This window comes from Blennius ocellaris (genome assembly GCF_963422515.1).
Source record: "Blennius ocellaris genome assembly, chromosome: 22".
In the NCBI taxonomy this organism is placed as follows: Eukaryota; Metazoa; Chordata; class Actinopteri; order Blenniiformes; family Blenniidae; genus Blennius; species Blennius ocellaris.
In genome coordinates, this window is record NC_137671.1 from 1,546,424 (window position 1) to 1,571,929 (window position 25,506).

The 25,506-nt window shown below is 48.3% G+C and overlaps 1 protein-coding gene across 1 annotated transcript in view; it reads right to left on the reverse strand.

Moving 5' to 3' along the window:
- The window catches only part of sbf1 (SET binding factor 1), a 51,565-nt gene extending 26,485 nt beyond the window's left edge, over window positions 1–25,080 (reverse strand). Inside the window, 6 exon segments of the mRNA XM_080518537.1 lie at window positions 4,742–4,849; window positions 5,965–6,075; window positions 6,197–6,325; window positions 7,670–7,807; window positions 9,175–9,260; window positions 24,888–25,080. Coding sequence (XP_080374663.1) covers window positions 4,742–4,849; window positions 5,965–6,075; window positions 6,197–6,325; window positions 7,670–7,807; window positions 9,175–9,260; window positions 24,888–24,942 — 627 coding nt within the window. The 5' untranslated portion in view covers window positions 24,943–25,080.
- Between the last annotated feature and the right edge of the window lie 426 nt (window positions 25,081–25,506).

Sequence of the window (25,506 nt, forward strand, 5' to 3'; positions counted from 1 at the left end):
TGACCGATGCGAGATTCTCCCGCCAGTTTTGATTAGTAAATAAAACAAGAAATGATCCTAAACTATAGCAGCCAGCTGAAGCGCACAGCTTCGGATGACGTCATCGTTTTCGGCAAACGCGAGTCTTGTCCGCCGACACGCGGACGACGGTTGCGTGAAACAGCGTTGCGGTGTGGGCAGGAACCATCGCACGAGTCGGCATTATTGCTACGTCTGCCGAGGACGTCGTGAGATCACCGGCGTACGTTTATCTGTCTGACTACGTCACAACTGCGATTTCGAGACGTCGTGTCCAACAGGTCAGTGGCGCCGTTCTCCAGTGAACAGACACCCGGGATGAGACAAGTTACGAGTTTTCACTTGAAAGCAGCCGTCGTGTGAACCGCCTTGAATCATCGACACGGAAATGGTAAAAAAAAAACCAACTAAACAAAACAACGAGAACAAAATCTGAAAGAATAACGGTGCTCTTTCTCTTCTCGGATGAATTTAACAGCAGCATTGAAGCACTTCTGCAGACACTGTTGATTTTAGGCAACAGTGCAGTGATTCCTGAATTTATTTAATTCATTTATAATTGATTTGTGCAAACGGTCAGCGACAGGTGGGCGAGTTATCTTTGTTTGCTAAATACACGTGCAGTCTGCAAGAGAATGATCAGTTGTTGGTCACATGTTGGACATTGAAGCGTTCTGATTGGTTGTCGTGCTGCAGGAGGCGTGATGTGGAAAAAACAGAGTCGAGAGAGAGAGAGAGAGGGGGAGGGAGGGAGAGAGGGAGAGAGAGAGAGAGTGGAGAGAGAGAGAGAGAGAGAGGGAGGGAGGGAGGGAGGGAGGGAGAGAGGGAGAGAGAGAGAGGGAGAAGAGAGAGAGAGTGGGAAAGAGGGAGGAAGAGACAGAGAGGGAGGGAGAGAGAGGGAGAGATAGAGAGGGGGGGGAGGGAGAGATAGAGAGGGGGGGAGGGAGAGGGGGAGAGAGAGAGGGAGGAAGAGACAGAGAGGGAGGGAGAGAGAGTGGAAGAGAGAGAGGGAGAGAGGAGGGAGGGAGAGAGAGTGGAAGAGAGAGGGAGGGAGAGAGGGAGAAGAGTTGACTAACAAGAGAGTTGGGCTGGCGTACCAAACTCTCCTCTTTCTCCTCCTGTCCCGGCTACACAAGCACGCACATGCACACACACACACACACACACACACACACACACACACACACACACACACACACACACACACACACACACACACACACACACACACACACGCACACAAGGGATAAGACACATGTTAGAAACGGTGGTCTCTGATTGGACGTTCACGTATCGGCGTGGCCATAAACACGTCCAGTCATATGAAGAGCAGCACGACGACGAGACACGTGAAACCAAATGGCTCATCAGCACAGGAACAATCACACGTGTTCAATGCTTCAACTCAAAACACAGTGATGACAGAACGATGAGTGATCCTCATGCTGTGACGGCGGGAAAACGAGGGAGTGAATGACATGATGACTTCTACAGTGGCTGTTTATTGTAGGTCTCACACACACACACACACACACACTTTGTAGCTTGTAAAAGAGAGTAACACACAAGCTGAGGATCTAATAAAGCCATCAGAAGACCAGTCACTGATCCCTAAACGAACATCTCTCCACTCAGACGAGGAGGAGCTCCGTCGACACTGAACACAATCCTGACAACAGCAGTTATTCATCTATCCACCACGACGGATTACAGATGAACACTTCACATTTTACCGGCCTCCAGCGGAGCGGCGTCTGACACTTTTCTTTACGTTTCCTTTCTCTGTCCCGGCGATGTGGAGAATCTGAGACTGGAATTCCTCTTTATCGCATTTCTTTTCATGGACGGATTCACACATGTTCCACTTGAATGTGATGCAAATTCAACGAAAGTCACGTTTACAGGGGAAATCGCACTCTGCTGCACACACACACACACACACACACTCACACACACACACACACACACACAGTCGGCAGCTAACAAGGTCACGGTCACCAAGTCGCCATAACTTGGCCCAGTGGTGACCGACCTGCAGACAAACGGGGTTCAGGTACAGATTGTGTGGTTCACCGTGACCCGGACGGACGCTTCCACACCGCAGCGCTCCGTCTGTCCTCCACACCAACAGGAGCTTCGCTTTAGAGCCACACGATGAGGTCTGTGTAAACTACCCCGCTAACCGTAGTTTAAATAAATAGAAAGATAGATAGATAATTACTGTATTCATCCCCGAAGGGAAATTGTCTTGTTGCAGCAATCTGGTACATAGGAATATTATAAAATACAATAGAATAGAAATAAAAGTAAGGAATAAAAATACAAATATAAAAATATCTGGGTATAAGACATAAGTAAAACACAGAACGGAACATGGGCACTTAGAAATAAGCAGGAGATAAAAGCAAGATAAATAAATAGTAAGGTGCCGTGGCAGAGCCATTAGAAGTAGGCATTATATAATAATAATAATAACAATAATGCAGATAATAATGTGCAATAGTCCTATAATACTCGTGTATAGTACTACTAATAATGGTAGCAATAATATAACAATATGGTAGCAATAAAATAGCAAACAATAACAATATATATATATCAGTAATAATAATAATAATACCAATAGAAATAGTATACTTATAATAATAATAATAATAATAATACAATGGTATTAGTGTACTTGCACATGTATAAATATATGTATATGTACATGCAATATGCCATATGAAATATATGATATAAGTATCAATGTAAATATCCCCTCCAGCTGAGCGGTGGAGGGGAAGAGTGACGAGCAGAAGGTGGAGGAACTTGGCCACCTGCGGTTCTCTCGTTTGCCTAATTGTGTGTAAAAGAGGGGGAAATGGCTGAGTCAGCCAGAGGTCAGCCAGAGGTCAGCCAGAGGTCAGCCAGAGGTCAGCGCAGACCGAAGTGGGCCAGACCAAGTGCAACGTGCTGGGGAATGTTTGCCGTGATGGTCCTGCCCGGGAGTTATCACATCCAACACTGAATAAAAGATAGACGTGTGTATTGGAACCGGACAGCAAACAGCCACTTTGTTAGCTGAATCACATCTTCTGACTTCTGACGACCAACTCTGACCAGCTGCAGTAGATTACTGCTGGAAGGTCACTATGCTTCTGCCGATATCACAGAACTCAGTTACCCACAGGCAGAAATAAACAACATGAGGAGGAAATTTTCAGTTTTTAACTGCTTGTGCATATCTTTTTTTTGTTGTTTATTTGAGCAGTAAACATTCTGCAAGAAGCTTCTGAGCTCCACCCCCAAACTCAGAGCAGCCAAAAGTACATTCCACACTAGAATAGAAAGAACAAAACGTCAACAAAAGAGAACTTGTTACCTTTCAAACGACCATATCGACACAGACCAAACTTACAACGCACACACACACACACACATATATAAGTTGATCCTACTTCTTCCTCTAATGCATTTCTTCCTCTCTGTATGTTTAAAAAATCTTTTGTTTGTATTTATATTTGAACAGGTTGATGTTTGGACATTGTTCCATAATTGTTCACCATGAACTGTCGGGCTAAAACTTTTCAGGGTTGTGTTTATGTTTTATGTTGTCCTAAAGTTTATGTCATATATTTATCTCATATCTCCATGTCTGGCGAGTGTTTCCAATAAAAATGTGAGTATCTAAGTACTTCTTTTTCACACAACAACACAATGAGCCCTTGTAAAGGCCTGATCAAAGTAATTGTCCAAAGTGTGTGTGTGTGTGGTGTGTGTGTGTGTGTGTGTGTGTGTGTGTGTGTGTGTGTGTGTGTGCGTGTTGTGTGTGTTGTGTGTGTGTGGCAATGACATAGCAGAGCTGATCTGCTCCCACGTGACTGTGTGTGAAAACACCGCGGTATTGACAGAGTCCTGTGTGATTACAAGGCTCACAGGAATGTGTGTAAGTGTGTGTTACTCTCTCCGAGTGTCCTGCGACGTCCTCTGCACTCGGGAGGAGGCGTGACGACTGCTGGTGAGCGTTTGGGTCTGTGTGTGTGTGTGTGTGTGTGTGTGTGTGTGTGTGTGTGTGTGTGTGTGTGTGTGTGTGTGGTGTGTGTGTGTTAATGCCGATTAGACGTGATTCGCCCATTCAGACTTCAATGTAGGAAACCATCTGCCGTCCCATATGGCCTGCTGAACCCACACGGCACAGTGTGTGTGTGTGTGTGTGTGTGTGTGTGTGTGTGTGTGTGTGTGTGTGTGTGTGTGTGTGTGTGTGCGTGTGTGTGCGTGTGTGTGTGCTTCCTCATGTCTCATCAGCTGTTTGGCATTTTGTGATTTATACTGAAATGATCTCTCCTCGCCTCCTCATCTCTCCTCCTCCTCTCCTCCTCTCTCCTCCTCTCTCCTCCTCTCTCCTCCTCCTCTCTCCTCCTCTCTCCTCCTCCTCCTCCTCTCCTCCTCTCTCTCCACAAATCAAGGTGGTGGACGAAGGCAGAGGCAGAGAAGAATTGAGACGTTTTGAAATGATTAACGTGATCCTGCAGTGGAAAGTGTCTGATCACTAAATGCACAAACACACATGATGGGGGGGGGGGGGGGGGGGGGGGGGGGGGGGGGGGGGTTAGGGGGGGGCTGAAGCACCGCCGGTCACATGTGATCTGCAATGACTGCGAGAGGAAACACACTCCTCAGAGAAGGGGAGACAGAAAAAAGAAAACGAGGCTGTGTGATCATGGAGCTGGTTGCTGGTTGCTGGTCGGTGAAGCAGAGCGGCAGGAGGGTTTACCTGGAGACAGGCCAGCAGCCAGTCACAGGCCTGGGGAGGGGCTTTTTCTAAACTACAACCTGGAGACCCATCTGTCTGGAACACAGAGGAACCGGTGCACAACACGTCACACACAGGGCTCACAACATCTGGAAGCCACAGCTGGCGAGCGCTGCAGAGAGCAGAGGCTTCCTACTGCCACTTGCTGCCGTCACTGATACACTTCCATGGGGGGGGGGGGGGCAGACACCCTCCTCAACTTTTACACACAAGGACAGGGGCGTCTGTTAAAAGTTACAATATCATGGAGAATTGTCTTGACCTGGAAAACCCACATATATTCTAGATTTCTAGATTAGTGGATCCCCTTTGAAGGGAAGACGCCCTGATGAGACACTTTCCAATGGACAACCTGCCCAGTGCTTTTATTTTGAAGTCACTTGAGATAGAAATATATGAGCAGATATCATAAAAAAATAATGTAATAAGTCTTCATAACACTGGTACCTCATTACATCAAGCTGCATTAAAGATAATTGGATAGGAACTGCTCCTCATGATACATAAACAGGACTGCATTGTTTATTGTTTGCCATTTCTGTGTAAAAGTAGGTATCGCGTATATCACAGTGATAATATTTACTCAATACAAAATAAGCTGCACACTCTCAATTGTGGCTCTTTTTTAACTATTCACATTATTGTCTTAATTACATCCAAAGGGCTGAAATTCCAACACTGCTGGCCAGGATTACATAATGAATCGCTCCACTCCACCAGTATTTGGCTTCACGTTGGTAAACAGAGTAAAAAAAAAATGCTTGCATGTCAGCGCAAATAAAACAAAGAGATGTCTCTGTTTGGTAATAAATAAAAGGACGGTTGTTTGGTTTGTGAAATGCGATGACTCGGTATTCCATTAGTAAAAACTCTCATGGGTGTTTTGAGCGTTTTTGGCGATGTTGTGACTGTGACTGAAGAGCAGACGGAGGCCGAGTCGTCCCTGGGAGACGGACTAGCAAAGCCAGTCGTGTGAGGAAAGTAACCCAAACATTACTCGGGGACCCGCACACATGCCGGCATTTCAGAAAAGCTTGCATCTCTCCGACACACGGAAACGCAACAGAAACGACGGCGGCTGACGCTCAACAAGCTAACCCACACTGCGCGAGCGAGGCGAGAGAGACGGGATGAGGCGGGAAGAGCCGTACCTGGGAGCCTCCGGCGATGGGGATGACGCATGTGAGGAGATTTCCGACCACCGTCTCCAAGGGGACAGTGAGGCTGTCTACGTGGACCGTGTAGACCAGACCCAGGCAGTTCTGTCCAAGCAGGAAGCAGGGCACAGTCACACAGGCAAATAGTTACTCCCTGACAAGAGTAAATGTATCCTGGGAAGCTGGCGTGAGGCGTGAGGCTGCCCCGCCCCCCCCCGACACCTACCCTGAAGACCTCTGTGTGATCGAGTCGGGACACCAGCACCAGGCTCTTGGGGGCGAAGACTTTGGCCGACTGGACGACGGCGGGCTCCTCGTCCGCCTCGTCCGCGACGCCGGCCTCGGCCTTCTGCAGCTGGAAGCACAGCGGGTTTCAAACACCAGGCTAAGATGTGTGCGAGGCCTTCTGCGCGACCTTCAGATCGACGCAGGTTTTGCTCAACGAGCCACAAAATACCACGCCACACATCCAGTGCTTGACTGGCGCGATTGACTCACTGAGGGAACGCGATCCGTCCCGTGGGAGGGCGTCAACGGTCGGAGGCTTTAAAAGGCTTTGACTCTGTCAAGACCGGATCTGCCCACGTGAAGAAAACCTCAACAAGACAGGCTCTAGGATTTAGGACAAACGTTTGTCGACTGGTGAGAGTCGGAGCATCCGCCAGTGTTTGGCTGTAGAACGTTTGAACCGGTGGAGACTGGCTAGTTGTGTTTCATCCCGCACCCTTTCTGGAATCTCATGGAGGAAGTTATCCGTTGTACAATGTGTAAAAGCATCACGGTAGGGGCGGTCTTTACTTTAATTTGGGGGTGTCAAACATAAGGCCCGTGGGCCAAAAGCAGCCAGTAAAAGGCTCCAATCCGCAAACGGTAAAAATGTCCAAGTAAGCATTGATTTCTCCGACTTCAGGCATCAATGATGTTACAATGAACGATACAAAACTAGCCTCAGTGTCAAAGTGAAGCTGTAAAATTATCCATTATGCAACAGCTTTTTTTGGACATTTCACTGCATTTTGCACCAGAAGGTTTCATCAAAATTGGCTTTATGTTGACATTGTAGTCTCTATCTCTCTCTCTCCCCTCCCTCCCTCCCTCCAGGATCTCCGACAGTAGAAATGGAAGTTGGTGATCTGAAGCCTCCTGTTGAACGGCGAAACCCTTACTCCTACCAGTTTCTGCATCCCTCCCCCAATCTGTCTGTCAGTCTCATCCTTTCCTCTCACTCCAGCCACTATAGCAGGACGCCTCCACCTCCGAGCCTGGTTCTGCAAAGGTTTCTTCCTTATATATTACTTAGAACATTGACATTTCCCTCACATATACTCTGCACCACAACAAAGTTTAAATTAAAATCTCATTAAGGCTCCATTTCACCGGTGCAGCCCACTCGGGATGAAATCAGGCTGTATGTGGCCCCTGAACTCAAATAAGTTGGACACCCCTGGTTCATATGGTTCCGGGTTGAAGGACTGAATGACATGCATCTATTTAAACGCAGTCGATCACTTTAACGCAAATAAAGTGACAACCTTTGACCAGAGAGGCCCCGTGTAACCCTGAACTGGAGGACGTGGTACGGAAGATGAAGGAACTCGGGTTCAGAGGTGGGATTTGCCTCGTTTTCTTTCCTCCTTCAGTTCACACGATCTCTCTGCGATTTGGTCGGGGGCGAGCTGTTGTGCTGAGCTCCTCTCACCTGCGGGTTGTCCAGACCCTCCCAGAAGGTGAAGCAGGCACAGTAGTGACGGTCCGAGTTGATGTCGGTCAAGACCGCAACGAAGAAGGAGGCGGGCTGCCGCTCGGGGACCAGCTGCCACCCGCTGGGCTGGCAGAACTGGAGGAGGAGGAGGAGGAGGAGGAGGAGGAGGAGGAGGAGGAGACGTTAGAGTTCATAGCAACCTGTGACATACGACAAGGCCTCATGATGATTCACTCAGTCGTTCACTCAAACAGGTTTAAATTAAATTTATACCGACGCCACAAAAGAAACCACGGTCTGCAACTTGCCTTTATTTGCAGCCTAAACATGAAACATTAAGAGACGAGTTCCTTGTGTGACGAGCCGAGGTGAACAAACAGCAGGGAGTCAATATCAGCTGGAGTTTTGTTTAGGTTTCGTCATTATCCATTCGACTGCGGTACAAATTGGTCGGCGCACTTTTAGATGAAACGTTAGCACGATGAGATCAATTAAAGAGGAGCTTTGGATAAGTCTTTTGTCCCCCCCCCCCCCCGGTGTTTTTCTCCTCCTGCGTGGCTTCGTGATGATCGGCCCGCGGACCTGCTGAGCCTTTATGAAGCTCACGTTGCTCAGATAGACGCTCTGGGCTGGTTTGTGGTTCTGGCGCCTCAGTGCTTAACAACAGCCCTCAGATTGTCTGCAGGGTTCAGGCCGGGTAAATCACAGCTCGGTAATACTAAGGTGAAGCCGTGATGAGGAGTTCTGATCCTGTGTATAAGTGAAAAGTCCTGCTGGGAAGAAAAAAACTTGTGTCTAAATGAAGAAACGGTCATTTAGTCTAAAATGGGCCATTTGCATACTTTTTTTCTATAATTACGTCTATGATCATTCAGAAAACGGAGGTTTAACCTGATGCAGTCAAACATTTTCCAGAATGTGAAGGACGACGTTTAAAACCACAATCAGACCCTTTATGACAAATTGCAGGTTTTGGCGTCGATGTTTGATTTTGAAGCGATAAACAATCCACCGTTCATCAAACGGCACCGACAAACCAGAAAAGACTTAACGGTGACATTGTTGTGAATAAAGATGAAGGGGTTCCCTGACACACCGTGCATGCCCCGGTTAGTCATCAATCACCGTGACGCACACACACTGACGGGTCAATACTCTCGGCCACAAGCTGGGCTGCAACGGCTCCCGAATTCCAAAGTTTCCCCACTTGTGGGTGCAAGAAAAAAAAAAAAAGTGTTTTCATTTCTATAAATAGCCCAGGCCCAGAGGGAAAGACGCTGAAACAAATACACAAGAAGTCAGCCAGGCTTTTAACACGCACACACACACATGACCCCTGGACTCATTTGCACTTTCATCTGCAGGCTAAAGTGCACACAGTCCTGTTGAAGTGATGTCACTGACACCGTTGCTGGTGACTTACAGTAATCACAAGAGAGTGGCTGAACCCTGACGGGGTTAAGTGCCTTGCTGAGGCCACTGGGGTACACAGGGACACTTACCAGCTCTATGCCTTGTGGGAACGGGCTGTCCTCCCAGTCTTTCTCAGGAAACCGCTGGAGAATGCAACCTTGACCTTCACCCTCCACTGCGGAGAGACAGAGAGAGGGACGAGTGCAGGGGTCAGTTTGTGTTATTCGGGGGTCACCGTTGTCTGTTTGTTTCTACTTGTGAGCTCCACGAGAGTCTTCTAGAAACCCAATCGGAACGCTGGCGTCTTTTACGGCTTTGTATTTTTTGGGTTCGGCTCGGCTATTTGGGACGACAAATAATCTCTCGATCATTTAGGTTTGGATGCAAAATGCCTTCATGATTTTGGAAACTGGCCTGGATTCAAAGAAAAGCCTCATGTCTTCATAATTTGAGACACAAACGGTCTTATTTGAACTGCACATTCTGACACATATTCAAAGACACTCGCATAATAACGCCTGTAATCAGGTCAATGTCCTTCTGCTGATCGGAAAAACTCTAATTCTCACCTAAGCCACGTGACAAGTACAATAAAAATGTGTGTCGGCCACAGAGTGACATTAAAATGTCCAGAATCAGATGAATGACCGTCTGTGAGCTCAGTCCATTCACCGAGGCCACGTGTTTGGCTGAAACAAGGGCGCGATGCGTCCGAACGCCTGCTTGCTTCTGGTTAATGAGGCCCTGTCCACAGCCGGCCAGAGCCCGCCTCGCCACAGCGCCACAATGACACCACAAAGAGGGACTTATGCAACCGCCACAGACCCCGTCTTTCAGCTGCGCCCCGACTGAAGCTCTGCCGGCCGCTTAAAGGCGCCATTCATCCCCACAAAGGAAGTGCGCGCAGAATAAAGCCGCGCAAATCAAAATACTGTTTGGTGCTGAATGAAAGAGAGGGATCCACCAGAGTTTTGTACCAAACTGTCTCTTGGAGACAAAAAAAAAAAAGAATCTACCAGGCCTGCAGGCATCTACTGAGGGAACAGAAGCACAGACGATACACAAACAAAACACACGGGGAAACACTGAAGTTATTCCCTGTTCCTGGAGGGCTGAGAAAAGACACAGGGTCACATTTCCTTCCACTTTAAACTGTTATAACACCACCTGGGAATGAACAGCGGTGAAGGGGAAGGCTTTCTATTATTATGCATTACTGCATTATGTGACTTGATGCAAGCATTGCTCAGAATTTTGCATCAAAGTGTTGCATTACAGTAAATTACATTTAAAAAATGGGGTCAGGAAGAAGAAAACAGCGCGCCTCCAGTCACATCAATCTTTTACATTTGATGCATGAGTGATACCTAAATATTGCAACGGACTTGAAGCTGGTGCAGAAACAGCACCAGCTTCAAGTGACCCTATGACACGCTAACGTGTCTGAAAATATGAGCACATAAAGCTTTACTATGCTGATAAGTGTAACTGTTTTATTACCGACGCTACTCCAGTGGAGACGGTTATATAAATAAATGAAAGCTCATTGTTTAGTCCGCGTTTCAGTTCAGATTCTACGTCCACACTTCCCCGTCGTCATTTAAAAGCAGGGGAGCATAGAACCAGAGTGACACATTGATCAGCAGTTTAGACGCAGTCCACCTGATGAAACGTCAGACAAACGGCACCAAGTGACTCCAAGCTGACCATCCAGGGACTGTTGTGTGTATTTGGCAGCTTGGATTGAACCACCCGTTATTAAATCTCATTCTTTCCAGCTGCAGCAGATATTTAACCGGATACCAGCCACAGGACATTGCACGCCAAACTCGAACGACAGCGGCATTTACATATTACAATCGTGAGGACACAAGTTCCATACAAGCTCCGAGGCCTGGAAAATATCTCGTGACGGAACAGAAGAATGGAGCCTGTCTGACCACCGGCGATGGAGTCGGAGCCTCCAAACCAACCTGAGGAGCTCTGAAGCTCCTGAAAACACAACGTACTCTCTGTCCACAGGCCAAACATGTGGCCTGTGGACACATTTTAAAGCAGAAGTGATGGTCATCTTCCCAGATCTGCAATATTAAGTGCAAATCTAATATTGTAAAAAGCTCAGAGCATGCAGAATCTGTACCATCTCCACTGACCACTGCCCCCCCCCACCCCCCCCCCCCCCCCACAAGGGAGTCCCCGAACTCAGTTAGGGAAGCAGTTATTTACATAGCTGCGAGTTCCACGCTGGGCCCTGTGACAGTTTTTTCTTCATTTTAATTTCGCATCGTTTGGGTCGGTCTTAGACAATGGGGGTATTATTGTCGCAAAACTATGAGTCTATGCGTATGGAGAGTTGTCCGTCTGTACCTCCATCTGTCTGTCTGAAGTAATAGAATAATACCCCCATATAAAACCAGCCGATGACTGTGTCAAGGCTGCTATCAGCTCATCCTCCCGGTGCTGCAGGCCGCAGTGTGGCTGCCTTGGAAGGTTTCAGTTTGACTCACAGTTTAGATTTTAGTCACTACCCGACATGCACACACACACTCAGTGAGTCTCTGGCGTTAACACAGCCTAAAAAAAACTGTGTTTTCTTGGATTATAGCTATCGTAACAAAAACGTTTGTCGCATGGACAATCTCACAGTGCAAAATGATTATTGATTTAGACAAAACATACTCAAGTCATCTGGTTGGTTGAGAACCAACCCTTCGGGTATCTGCAACTGAAAACTGCAATATCATCAAATCATTTGAATTATTTTATGAAGGCAAGATAAGGTGAGATAAGTCTGAAACTGACCACACCTGTTCCACAACCACATCAGAAGAAAACCCCCGATCACAAGCCTATTTCCAGTCAGATACAGTCAAAGTCCCATAAACTGAGGATCGAAAAAAAAAACACATTTGCAGAAACGCTGGTTTTATATCCAGTCACAGTGGAGGATTTTGACAATAGCCGTGTTTGATGAAACCAAAATCACTTCAGTATTTACCGGTAAAAGTTAAACAGCTCAGAGAAAGTCCTCGTCAAACCAACGCGCCTCAAACGCAAAGGGTCCTTATCAGTCCCAGGAGTTATCAGCCAGACCTGGTGTGTAACGGCTGCACACTAGTGACCGGGACGCTTTCGATTTCATTTCCAGCCGTTGTGTGTTCTACACATCTGTGCACAATAAATTCTTCAAATGCACATTCAGCGGCGCGTGGGCGCTGGGTGCTCAGGATGAACGTGTCCAACGTGTCGACTGCTGAAATTAGAAGCAAACTGCTACTGCCGAGTTTCAGACCAGGCAAAACAATGAGGCCGGTGTCAAATTACATCTTCACAATTGCTGTGAACGCTCGGTCTGGGACAAGATCACGTCCGTTGATTACTGCTTTCATAACAGATGTGTGTTTCAAAAAGCAGTTAATTCAACTCAGAGGCTGGTGTCAAATTACAGCCACACGTTACTGCTTCTCTACAGGCTTAGCTTTGTAAAAAAAAAATAAAAATAAAAGCTTCACAGTAGCTGGACGATGTTGAGCGGAGGTCTTAAAAAGACAGAAGCTGAAACAATGATGCCGGTGTCAAATTACAAGCCGATGGTGAACATTCAGCTAAGATAAAGTGATCGTGTGCAGGAAGAGCCCGTATGAGGTTCACATGGATTAGTCCCTCAATTTCCATCATGACAAACTTGTAGAAATATACTAAATAACTAAAGAATACCTCAAACAGAGTCAAAGAAAAACAACCAAATATCACCGAGTGCCAATTTATTTTCATGGTTAAACATTGTTCCACAGGAGCATGGAGTCTGAACGACCCGATTACAAAATAGTCGTCGTCCTGAAAGTGTGCAGACTGTGAGCAAAGGTCTGAGAAGCAACCCCGGACAACCTCCTTGGTTTGTCCTGCTGGCGACTACTGAGAAGTGCAATGAATCGGTCAAGAGATTTAATTTCCAACAGTCTTTGTGCACCAAATGGACTGTCAGAATGGTCATCGGATGTAAGCCAGGAACGGAACGGCTCTCCGTAAAACATGGAACCATTTGGTTTGCCTTGCATGGTCCAATAAGCCCTCCCGGACTGCTGTTTTTCACTTTTAACATGTTTTGCCCGTCCCTCAGCGCACAAAAGCCCTCCCCTACGAGTTCAATCACTGCTGTGGCTCCGCCCACTCACCCCCTGATCGGGCTCAGGGCAGAAGACAAGCAGTCCGTCCCGGTGATATGTGGAGGTCATCATATTGTTGCTCAGCCAGGTCTCAGTGAGCAGAAACACACAGCAGGTACCACGTGCAGACGTCTTTTACAAGTAAAATCTCCCTCGCGCTCCCTGGATGTCTGATTCCTCTCCTGCGCTCTTTTTCGGCCTGGATCTCCAGCGTGAGCACTGTGAGCTAACACGTTCTGACCCTCGAGGACTCCACAAGGTAACGCCAGCAAAACAAACCACTAACAGCATGAACCGAAATCGCGGCTACCTGCACTGGTGCACGTCTAATACAAGCTCTTATCACTCCACTGGCTCCATAAACGACATCCAACTCAAACAATTGATATAATAACCTGCATAATCAACGCAGAGAGATTGGTTCGTCGTCGCTCGTGACATAAAAGCTTAAATGAAATACATCAAGCTGGAATTCACTGTGCTCAATTTGAACATTGTCCTGAGGGTTTTCCTTTTTATTGACCAGTCAAGTTACCTCGATTTTTGAATTTGTGAAAGCAAAGAGGGCATCCGGCGGAGAAACTTTCCAAGTCTACGGTTCAAGCTGCAACGACCTGCTGTGGTGGAGAAAAGGGACCAGCAGAAACGACACCGTCGCGTGGAAATAGACATGAACTGTGGTAACGTATTCTTACATTTTATCACAAAACTCCAGACATCCTGTGTGAAACATGTGAGGGTAAAAACTCACTCTGATGTAATATAAAAACTATAGAACGTCAGCTTCTATTAGTGAAGACGTGATCCATACAGGTCAAAAGTAAAGAGTCTTTTCAAGGGTCACGACCCTCTCGCGCCGGGCAGCAGGAATATGGGGTTATATTTGTGCCAAAATTCTGAGCGAGCGATGGGAAAATTTGAGCAACCTCTCTCTCTCTCGCTCGCTCAAATCTCTCCACGTCCGCGCTCAAGTTCTTCTGTGCGCTCGCTCAAAATGTGCAAAGCCCAAATGTGACAGACACGGTTGTCCACCAATCACAGAAATTTGGGGCGGGTGTTGAACTCTGATTGGTTACTTCGGATTCTGGAAGTGCCTCATAACCAACGAAGAAGAAAAAGAAGAAGAAGAGGGAAAAACAAACTGCGAAGGAAAACATGTTGTAATCCAGGATCATTATCTTTAGTTTTCCTTATTTCTGTTTTCCTTCGCAGTTTGTTTTTCCCTCTTCTTCTTCTTTTTCTTCTTCGTTGGTTATGAGGCACTTCCAGAATCCGAAGTAACCAATCAGAGTTCAACACCCGCCCCAAATTTCTGTGATTGGTGGACAACCGTGTCTGTCACATTTGGGCTTTGCACATTTTGAGCGAGCGCACAGAAGAACTTGAGCGCGGACGTGGAGAGATTTGAGCGAGCGAGAGAGAGAGAGGTTGAGCGCGCAGAGGAAGAATCTGAGTGCAGAAATGATTTTTGAGCGCGCAAAATCAAGTTTGTCTTTGCGCAATTTAAATATTTCCTCAAAATGTTATTAGTGTGCTTGCACAATTAATTTTTTTGCGCTCAAATTTTCCCATCGCTCGCTCAGAATTTTGGCACAAATATAACCCCATACAGGAACAGAGGAAATGTGTGTCAGACGCCAGAGCTGGCGATGACTCCTCACACGGACGACGAGCAGCAGTGACACGGGAGGGGAAGGGTGACGTGACATCTGACGGACGGCGCCGCAGCTCGGCGTGCTCTCGCTGCAGAACCAAACCACAGCTTCTCCTTTGCAAGCGACCAGACCACACGGACGCCCACACGGGGCCGTTTCCATGGCGACGGCAGGCAGCGAGCTCAGATTGGTGTGTGGCTGCTTTTAATCGGAAATAATTTTGCAACGGGACACAAAGTGTGGTCTAAAGTCAGACCGGCGTCTCAGGTCGTAGCATTACACTGCTATCCCCTTCTGAGCATCACATTCCTCCGTGTGTTTCTTTTACAGGTGTGCGATATGGCGACATTACACCCCCCCCCCCCGACTACTGTCCGTGTCACAAGTCGCGGTGTGGGAATACTGAAATGAAGAAGCAGGTCAAATCGGTGTGGAATAGGGACGTAATGGTTTTGAGACAATCTAGAAAACCTCACTTTCAAAACATTTGGGTTTTAAATGACTAATTGTCCTCCTGAACCTCGTTTCAAACCGGCCCACCATATGGCAGCCCTGTGTAAACGCTTTGGGTCCCTGAAGAAGATCGAGGAGGATGGAAGTCGTATCTCAAACTATTCAAACTAACGTGTCTGGCTAAGTAGCACGTTCTGATTGATGTTGGACTTTCTGGGAGAATTTCATACTGAAGGAATTTGTTGTTGACATCCTTCAAAGCCACTGATGAGCCTCATCAGTGGCTTTTATTTTGAAAGTTGGGGATTTCTTGTGAAAAAGCGTCGTGACAGGAAGCGTGTCGATATCAATCACATGGAGATCCATTACCGCAGATGGCCACTCACTGCTGAGAGCCTAGGAGGCGTGGCGACGGTGGAAGGAGCAGGTGAACCAGGGAAATCTGGGCCAAGAGGAACCAGTGAGTAATGGCTCCGTCGTATCGGGGGGGGGGGGGGGCTTCGACAACCGTTCTTACAACGTTTTCACCTGGATTGGCTCAAACAATAAGTCTGTCATTAACAGATTCTTTGTCAATTTGCACAGACAAACTTCAACCAGAGAGGAAGATGCCAAACAAATCAGGGGGCAAGAGAAAAGCCACTATCATATGTAAGAATAAATCTCCAGAGCACCATCATGTATTTTGGTGTTTATTTATTGCAAGTTATATTGCTATCACAATACAAGACGATGTAATCCATATATGACATGTTCACGTAACGGCATGAAGTCTTACTGTAACTGCAACTGATAAACCAGGTTGATAAGCCGACCACTGTTGTCTCGGAGACTTTTGGTTTGACCGCCAGTAGTGGACACGCCCACTGCATCCATGGACAATAATGGAGAGTGGACCAAATCATGAGCACCTCTCAAAAGAATTCCAGTTTTCGGGGTGAACCTCACAAAACTATGAGATAATTACACCACACCCTCTGACAATGCGCTCCAAAGCGGTCCACCCACATCTCTACTACACACACTCAGTGCAAAGTATTCACCTATGCTCTGATTAAAATCAGAGGGGAGGCCGGCGTTGTCACTGAGGTTCAGCACATCAATAAATAATACCGGACATTTCTCGCCGTCGCAAATGGGTCTCAGATGACAATCTTATATGAATGAATGAGTCAATCCCTGCCCTGAATGACTGAGCTGAGCTGAGCTGCCGTTTAGTCACAGAGACTGAAGGGGGAAGGAAAAAAAAAAGAAACTCCATCTGGCAACCGCCGTCACCCCTGGAGACAATGAGGGACGTTTTCTTTGTGCAAAAGCTCTTCAGCAAACTCACGTCCTTCCTGCAAAACGAATGCCCTTCCCAGCTCCCCCCTCCTCCACCAGACGACACCCCCCCCCCCCCCCCCCACCTCCACCCCCAAAAACAAAACAAAAAAAACAAAAAGGAAAGGCTTTCCAGGAGAGGAAGCCAGACGGAACAGCCAACACAAGGAATTGTGAGGTACCACCGTCTCTGTGGCAGGGCTGGGGCAAGGGCGGGATTCTCCAAAGATCCGCCCACGGTTAAATAATCTGTGCAAATTCACACACGGGCTTCGGAATTTTCGGTCAAGGGCTCTGCGACGTGATACTCGAATTGTCGAGTTCAACATTTAATGGACCACATTTGATGGAGGTCATCATTATTTGAGGTTGGTGCTTGAGTTCCTCCAGAGGAGACACCGTCAAAGCTGCATAAGTATTTCTATTGGATGCAGAGAAACAAGGCATTTGACACCGTTTTACTCGCGGAGGAAAAAATGTGAAGTTTGGAGGGTCTCAAAACAACCTTAAAAGTAATGCAAGTATTTGACAGATCAAAAAAGGAACAATCAAAACCAAGACAAGACTAAAAGTGGAGAGGTTTCTTAGTTAATGAGGTCTTTACCCAGGAACCTTCAAGAAAAAAAAAGAAGAAGCTTCAGAGCACTTGTGCTCATATAAATAACTCAACACACATGCATCAGGCAGCTTTAAAAAATGTCAGGTACTTGATGGTACACTCTGTAACTGAAACCTTCAAACATCGTACACAATCAACGACTAACCCGTAGATAAATTATCAACCAGGAAAAGCACCGTCAAAGATTACTACATGTTTCTCACCTGTCGTCAGGTTCTACTATATACAGTAGAACCTCTGAGGGGCGGACGTGTCACTGAGCACCGACGCATATTTAGCTGTTAATTAAGCCTTAAGTAAACATGTTCAAAATAGTATTTCACAATGTTTCCATCACCTTCTTTTACTTTCGCCACACCAAATGTGGCAACTTTTGCGTCTCCGCAGCCACTTCTCTCCCCTGTACCGATATAATGCAAATATTCAGAGCAGTGGTGGGAGCACCAGCACCCTTCTTCACCACCGACGTGTTCAGAAACAGGAAACATGAGCTCAGCGCACGCGGGCCTCTTCACAACGAGATGCAAACTGAACTTCCGCGCGCTTCCCCGGAAGACAGCAAACGGAAACGTGATATCTGCGGACAAATGCAACTCAATCACTACTTATCTTCTGGCGGCCAGAGCCTTTGTCTCCTCTGAGCAACACATCCCTTCTAATCACTTCTCCTCTCGGCTCAAACTGAATCAGATGGAGCACGCAAAGCTCGACCCGTCACTTATAATGCATGCATGTGATGTTCCACCTCATTAATTCATGGACTCTGGGTGGTTGGATCAACCAAAGCATTAGGTGTTAAGTTTGTACAATTACCTGCAGCATCCAGAAATAAACATTAAGCAACGTCCGGACCGATGGCAGTGCTTTAATCTGGATGTCCAGACCGATTCCCAGACGACGTGTAAGATTAGAGCTGACACAGTGGGGGCCTCTGGGAGGCAGATTTCTCTTGTTTGTTTTTGAGCGACAGGCCTGGAGGCCATCTTTGTGAAGATGACGCTCCAGTGCCAATTATTACAATTAGACAGAGCTGCAAGTCTGATTCGGAGCCAGTGACGATCACATCTCCCAACCCAATCTCCTGTTTCGCGTCAGAATATCACACGTGTTAATCCGCGCATGCATGGTGGCGTCTTCAGCCACCAAGCCTCCAGCGGGCTAATCCTGAAAACCCCTCCAACCCCCCCCTCTCGTCCAATCAAAGGAACTCCGGACGCGCTGGAATCGCCCCTCTGGGGTTTGAACGATTGCTCCCTGGAGCACCGGCGGGGCGAACCGCAAGAGGCACTGACTCAGCCTTTGTCCTGCGAGGGGACAGAGGAATTCTCGGCATTCCAGAGGAACCATCAAAGCGCCGCGGGATGAGGGCATCCCAAACAACCACACACACACACACACACTAGTTATCTCACACAGACCAGTACACGCTTAGAAAACATGTTTACATCTGTATTGGCGTGCGTTCTACCCTCATATATAACACATGTGTAACAGTGCGTCAGCGTGGGACGCAGCTATCCTGGAGACGACACCAGAACAGGAAATGTCATTAGCAATACATAATTAAAGTTGCAGCTTGACGACCACATCTGTCTCTCGGTACAAATCTAGGGCAAAGCATCCAGCTTTTTGTTGCCCCCCCCCGGACCCCCCACCCCCCACCCCCCCGCCCTCTTGCCGCCCTCCTGGGGTGCAGATCACAGAGACTTAACAGCAAACATGTACACACACACTTTGCCATGAGAAGCTGTAATGCAAAGGCCTGAGTTTCATCTTGACAGAAGAAGTGGTCGCACACACACACACACACACACACGCACACACACACACGCACACGCACACACACGCTCTCTCTCATCTGTATCTGTGCAGTAGGAATGAGGGAATGAGGGCAGGGTTGGGGCCCCGGGGCCATCGTCTCCCTCATGAATAACAAGCATTCAGCACAGCAGACAGACGGCAGTAATATAGACACATAAACACACACGCACACACGCACGCATAGGATTGACATTCTGCACTAGCCTCATAGCAGCCGTAATGACTTTGTTCCATAATGCACAGTGACAATACGCCATCGTAGAACGCATGCAGGTCTGCCTACTGTTTCCTTGTGAGTGCTAATGGAAAGTGTGTGTGGCTTCGCCTGGTGCAACGTTTCCTACAGCTCACTGTGAAACCGCCGTGGCTAAATCCTGCTCCGACTCGTCACATCAAGACAATTGTGTTTCATTTTCAGGAAGAAAAAAACCAAATAGGACTTTCTTTCATGGGGACTCTGGTCTGGTTAAGATTGACGAAACATGTCATTGAGGCAGTTTACCAATCTGCAGCACATTCCACAAATGTATTTCAGTCACAAACTTGGCAGCATTTGCAGAAAATTAAAATGACGGCCTGGAAGCTCGAGTTGTACAAAAGCCACAGATTTGGCCGGAACCGTAAATAGACGTTCACTGTGTCTCTAACAATGCTTTTAATAATAGATCTCAGTAATGGACAGGAAATACGGGAATGCAAATGCTGACTTTAAGGAAAGATGTCTGCAAATTCTAATCAGGGGTATCAAACATGAGGCCCGTGGGCCCAAACTGGCCAAACCACCAAGAAAACATTGATTTTTTTTTCATACATCTCTTAAGAATAGCAGTCACAACACAACATTGACACCCGAGCTGAGATGTCGGTGATGCTGCCATGAAAGCTAGCAAACTAGCATTATCTTCAGAGTCATGTTGTCAGAGGGGGGGGGTTGTAGAAACACACGTAATGCAACAGCTCATGGGACATTTCACCGTATTCTGCACCGGAAGCTTTCAATAACATTTGGAATCTGAACATAAAGCCAATTTTAATGGAACCTTACATTTTTGGTCATATTTGTTTGGTTTTTGTAAACATATAGACGTTTTAAAAAAAATTAATTTACACACAACAAATACAATCTTTAAAGCAGCCCGAGTGCAAATGTAAAGGTTTTCATTAGAGCTGCCACAAATAGCGAACATAGTCGACATAATTGACGAGAAAAAAAATGTTTCTACTTGCAATTTGCTAATAGATCGCCTATTTTATTTTTGTTCTCCGATCTCAAACGTTGCTCCTGGTTTCAAGCGATTCTCCTCCACACCACGCTTTGCTGGCTGCTGGTTAAACTCACTATCTTCTTTCTGCCCTCTATCTGTGTTGTGATATGAAAATGTGGGCAACAGGTGAGTTGGAAGCGAGCCCGGTATCGAGCGAGACATTAAGCAAAAGCATCAAAACTATAGGAGCACGACCAGGTTGCAAACAGGAGCTGGTGAAGATTCGCCGATAAAGAAAGGAAAAGACAAAGTGAGCAGAAGTGTAGACCAGCGTACACAGGGTATGTGGCGTAAACCCAGTTATCTTTCAGTCAGCCGAGCGTACACACTCGTACACACACGTACACACATCGTTCAGCAGTACCCACGAGTTAGATCGCCTATTTTTTCTCTCTATAAGATGATGAATCTGCCTCTTATGGGCTCATGCTCACTGATCCACTGATCTAATTGGTTAATGTCTGTGTTTACTGTGCGGCATGAGGGCTTGACGAGCCAATCGGAATCAACACGGGTCATTATGGAGTGTTGCTAATCGCTAAATTATACAGGATTACATGACAATGACTAAATAATATGGACAGATTTTCATTACATTCAGCGTTTATGGACAAGGACCTCAATGAGTGGACAGGGGGAGATGGGGGGGGGGGGGGGGTGAAAGTTGACCTGCTCTGCCATTAGAGCCTCAGTTCTTTCTCATAAAAGTGGGAGTGCATCTTAATTGTGTTCCAAATAGTCAGTATGCCACAAGTGCTCATCACAGCCCGCAGGCCGCATGGGGGGAGAGACGTTACCGTGGCGACGCAGCAAACACACAGAGACAGCCACAAAGAGGCCAGCAAGCCGTCACAAGCATCAGGACCAAGTCAGCGCTGCTGCGGCGCAGCGTCACTCCGTCCTCCGTCACTCCGTCCCCCCAGTGAAAGGCAGATTGTGGGGGCTATTTCTGGAGCGTCGCAAAGGCTGCAGCTCTGCTCTGGAGCTGCTGGAGGAAGTGGCTGCACCACAGCCAGCCCTGCTTGCTGCAGCATGCAGCATGCAGCACGCAGCACTCACTCGCTCAGCTGTTCTCACATTGAGAACTCAAATACAGAATGATGCCACAATCTCTGCTATGCAAGTGTCTCTGGTTTTTTGCTGGGGCTGCTCTGAGTCTCGTTCGCGATGTTCGTGACGACACAGTCCGATGCTTACGAGGGGTAACCTGGGTAATCTTGTGCAGTCTGAGCGGGGGGCCTCGCTGGCCTCTCACGATGCGACTGGCCCAGGCCAGGCTGCGAGCTGTACGTGTCGCTCGGGGAAGAGGCTCGCTCACTGAGCTGTCACTCCGGTCTGAAAACAACCATTCTGCATGCTGTTTAGAGCCACGGCCACAACGACCAACACCCTCAAACTGCAGCGCCAGAGGCACCGAACGGAGCCACAATAGAGTCTGTGTGTGTGTGTGTGTGTGTGTGTGTGTGTGTGTGTGTGTGTGTGTGTGTGTGTGTGTGTGTGTGTGTGTGTGTGTGTGTGTGTGTGTGTGTGTGTGTGTGTGTGTGTGTGTGCTCGCTGTCCTGAAAGAGACCGTCTCACATAAACCCAATATGGCCCTTTCCTGGTTTTCAGACATGCACGGGAGGGACAATCTGGATTCTCACTCTAAACACACGTCTCCCTCGGGCCCGCTCTACGGCTTCCTGTTTGGGCCTCGCACCGCGAATCCCATTGGCCGCTGGCCTCTCCACGCAGCAGAGGAACCGCTGTCAAAACACGGCGACGCCACTCGCCGGCCGAGCTCCTCAAGAGATCCCCCCCCCCCCACCCCCCCGGCCCGGGACGACCACTCCCCGGCCGACTGCGGACTCCTTCCCCGAAGCCGCCGGCAGCCATGTTTGGCTCTGAGCAAGAGCCACCGAGAGTCCCGACGTCGAGGCCGAGCACAATGTGAGCAACCCGACACTGACGGGCGACGGTGAATGGGAGAGCCGAGGCTCTGGCGTCAAGGCGAGCATCGGCTGGTCCAGAAAGCGGACGATCGGCTTCAAAGTTTTTCATTAAAAGCTGAAAAGCAGACGCTCGTCCTGCGGCATGTTCGCAGTGTAAACACTCGCAGAGGTTCCCCTCGGTGACAGCAGATGAGCAGCAGTGATGTCAGTGCTGAAAACCTGTCAGTGCCTATGCCGGAGCATTCCACACACACACACACACACACACACACACACGCGCACGCACACAGTAACAGGATGCATGAAATATTTAGACACGAGAGGAAACTCCACTGTACAGCAGGATTCCTGGTACTCTCAGGATCGAGGACCGCTCGTTCTTGTCAGGAAGCCAAGCGCTTTCTTTTTCTAGTGGCAGCAGACCACAAGCGAGGGGAAGAAAAAAAAATGATAACACAAGCACACAACTTGTGTCACACATACCAGAGACAGGTCGTGTACTTAGGTCGACATTTTATCTGTGAACAGCTTCTCACGTTTACCGATTTTGGGCTTCTACTTCAGAGGAGTTGTGAGTGGAAACGGCAACACAGGGAGAATCCTTCTCTGCATCCATCAGGGCTCACGCAGGTAACGACGAAGACGCAAACGCCAGGACAGACAAGTGAGGCAACAAGAAGAAAGGTTTGCCTTGTTGGGGATACCAGTGACCGGGAGAACCGGTAGCTACATGTCTGAGGGGCACGGACGGCAGAAGACGCAGCAGATCCCCTCTGCATGACACCTTTTTATATGAAAATCTAGCCAAAGGCATCCTTCGTAAAAAAAGTTCTTTTCACTAGAACGTATTGAGCACCATTTAAAGCACGTCCCATTGTTGCTTTAGCTTGAAGAAGTAAAACGATCTGTGCTTCTACTGATGTGAAGGATCCATGTTCATTCTCTTATCTGGAGTGCGAGACGACAAGATCCACATCTTCTCTGGAGTCACGCTGAAGACGATGAACTCCTCGAGGAAAAACACAGACGCTAAACATCCACAACACTTAACATCTTGGCAATAAATGTGCAAGGAACGAGTTAAGATTACAGAATAAAACCGACCAATCAGATTGAGGAAACGATATGATGGCTACAATGACGCGTCACAGGAAAAGATGCTACAAACAGAATGTTTCCTTGATACTGGTGAGAGCAGCCCACCGACCATCATCACTCCTAAGTGTTTGGCTTTTTACGAGCAATGGGAGCCTTGATCCATTAAAGCCACTGAGGCTCCATGTCTGGTTCCCAGATGCTTTTTTTTTTTTTTTTTTTACAGGCCTGTTCTGCACCGAGCTGCATTCAAGGCAGAACAGGAAGAAGTGTTTCTGCAGCGTTTGCAGCATCCACGTTATAACATCCTGTATTCAAACCCACACACACACACACACACACACACACACACACACACACACACACACCTACTGAAAACAGAGGGAGGAGAAAAGATGCAATAAGTGCAATCATGCAATGTAAACAGGAGAGTGATGTACTGTTACTCTTGCATGATCGGGGTAAAAGCTGCAGCGCGGGGCTTGTCGTGGCACAATTTGCCTCCTCTGAATAAATCATGGGGCAAAACTCCACTCTGAATAAAAAAAAAAGAAAAAAAAAAAGGCTGAAGTATGTTACAAGTTGCACGCTTTCCCTGTATAGGAGAGTTAATATTTCATGATTAAACGGGCCATTATACTGCACAGATCTAGGCCAAGGCTCAGGCTAAAAGGGGGGGAGGAGGGGGGGGGCTCAGATAACGGTCCAAACCCTGTCCCAACCACCGCAGCTCCGGTCCAAGGGGGGGCTCAAGGGAGGGGCAAAGCCATCTGGGTTAATCCGCACAAAACGCAAGGAAAACAATCAGCTTCTCGGACTGGGGCGAAGCAGCGACCCGCACTTTTAAAGAGACGCTTGAAATGAAGTCCAGGTGGGGGATCGGGGGGGGGGGGGGGCTGTCGCCGTCTGACTGTCCCGAGCCGCTCTGCACCCTGCAGCCACAACACTGACTGAACCCCCCCCCGGGCTGCCCCGGCTCCGGACGCTGCTGGGACATGTCGCTAACAAAGCACACCAGTACCACGGAAGAAAAAACATAGAAACGAGTGGATAAATCCGTCTTAGGTCACAGCCGACCAAACAGCCAGCACCCCCACCCTTCAGCTAGCCCGGCTAGCATTAGCTGCTAGCCGCTGAAGTTAGCCCAAGTTCGCTTGTCAACACGGAGAAATTCTTCAAGTTCCTGGCGATAAAAACGTGTTTAAAACTCGAGGGCCGCGCGGCAAGCGTCCCTCCAGTGTGCTCCCGGAGCAGAAAAGGGTGACACCGGCAGAGAGCCCCTCTTTCAAGTGCACTTAATCCCCGTCGGGCCCGCGCGTCCCCGGCCTCGATTTTGACGTCTCGCGGGCGGCTGACAGCGCCTGGCGCCGCCCAGCTGAGAGCGGCGACCCGGCCAGTCCCCGCCTCCCTCCCCGCCTCCCGCTCAACCCCGCTGAGGCTGCAGCTAGCGGCGCGGGCTAACCCGAGCACCCACCTCGCTTGTCGAGGTCGTAGCCGACCACGACGAAGTAGTCCGCGAGCCGGGCCATGGCGGAGCTCACGGCGACGGGCCTCTCTTGCTAATTCCTCTGGTGGTCTCGCCGTCGATGGTCCATTCACGTCCTGCCGGCGACAGACACATCGCGGGCGACGGTAGCATCCTTCCAGCTGCACCCCGCCGCCATACTGTCAGTGTGCCCGGCCCTGACAGCGGGCAGCCGGAGTCTGCGCACTGAGGGGCTCCCGGGGAGGGGCCGCCCGGCGAGGAATGTCCCTTACGGGGAGCCACACCGGGCCGAGGGACCCGAAAAACTTCGATAATAAACCCGCTGGAAGCCCCACAGAGGCGGTCCTGGAGGGACCCGCACTGATATAAAGTGTAAATAAAACTGCTGCAGGAACATTAACGCCCAGAGTTCCACTTATATATGTTTTTGGAGAGATTCTATCTTGTCTGCTTGATGGGGATATATCAATATTTACATTTTCTTTGCTTTTTTTTTTTTTTTTTTAATGATTCTGTTTTCTGCTGAAATATTGTGTGCCTGCCTCTCCTTCGATCTCAGCGTCTCCCTGGCAACAGACGCTGATCTCCTCTGGTCGTCCACTCATCC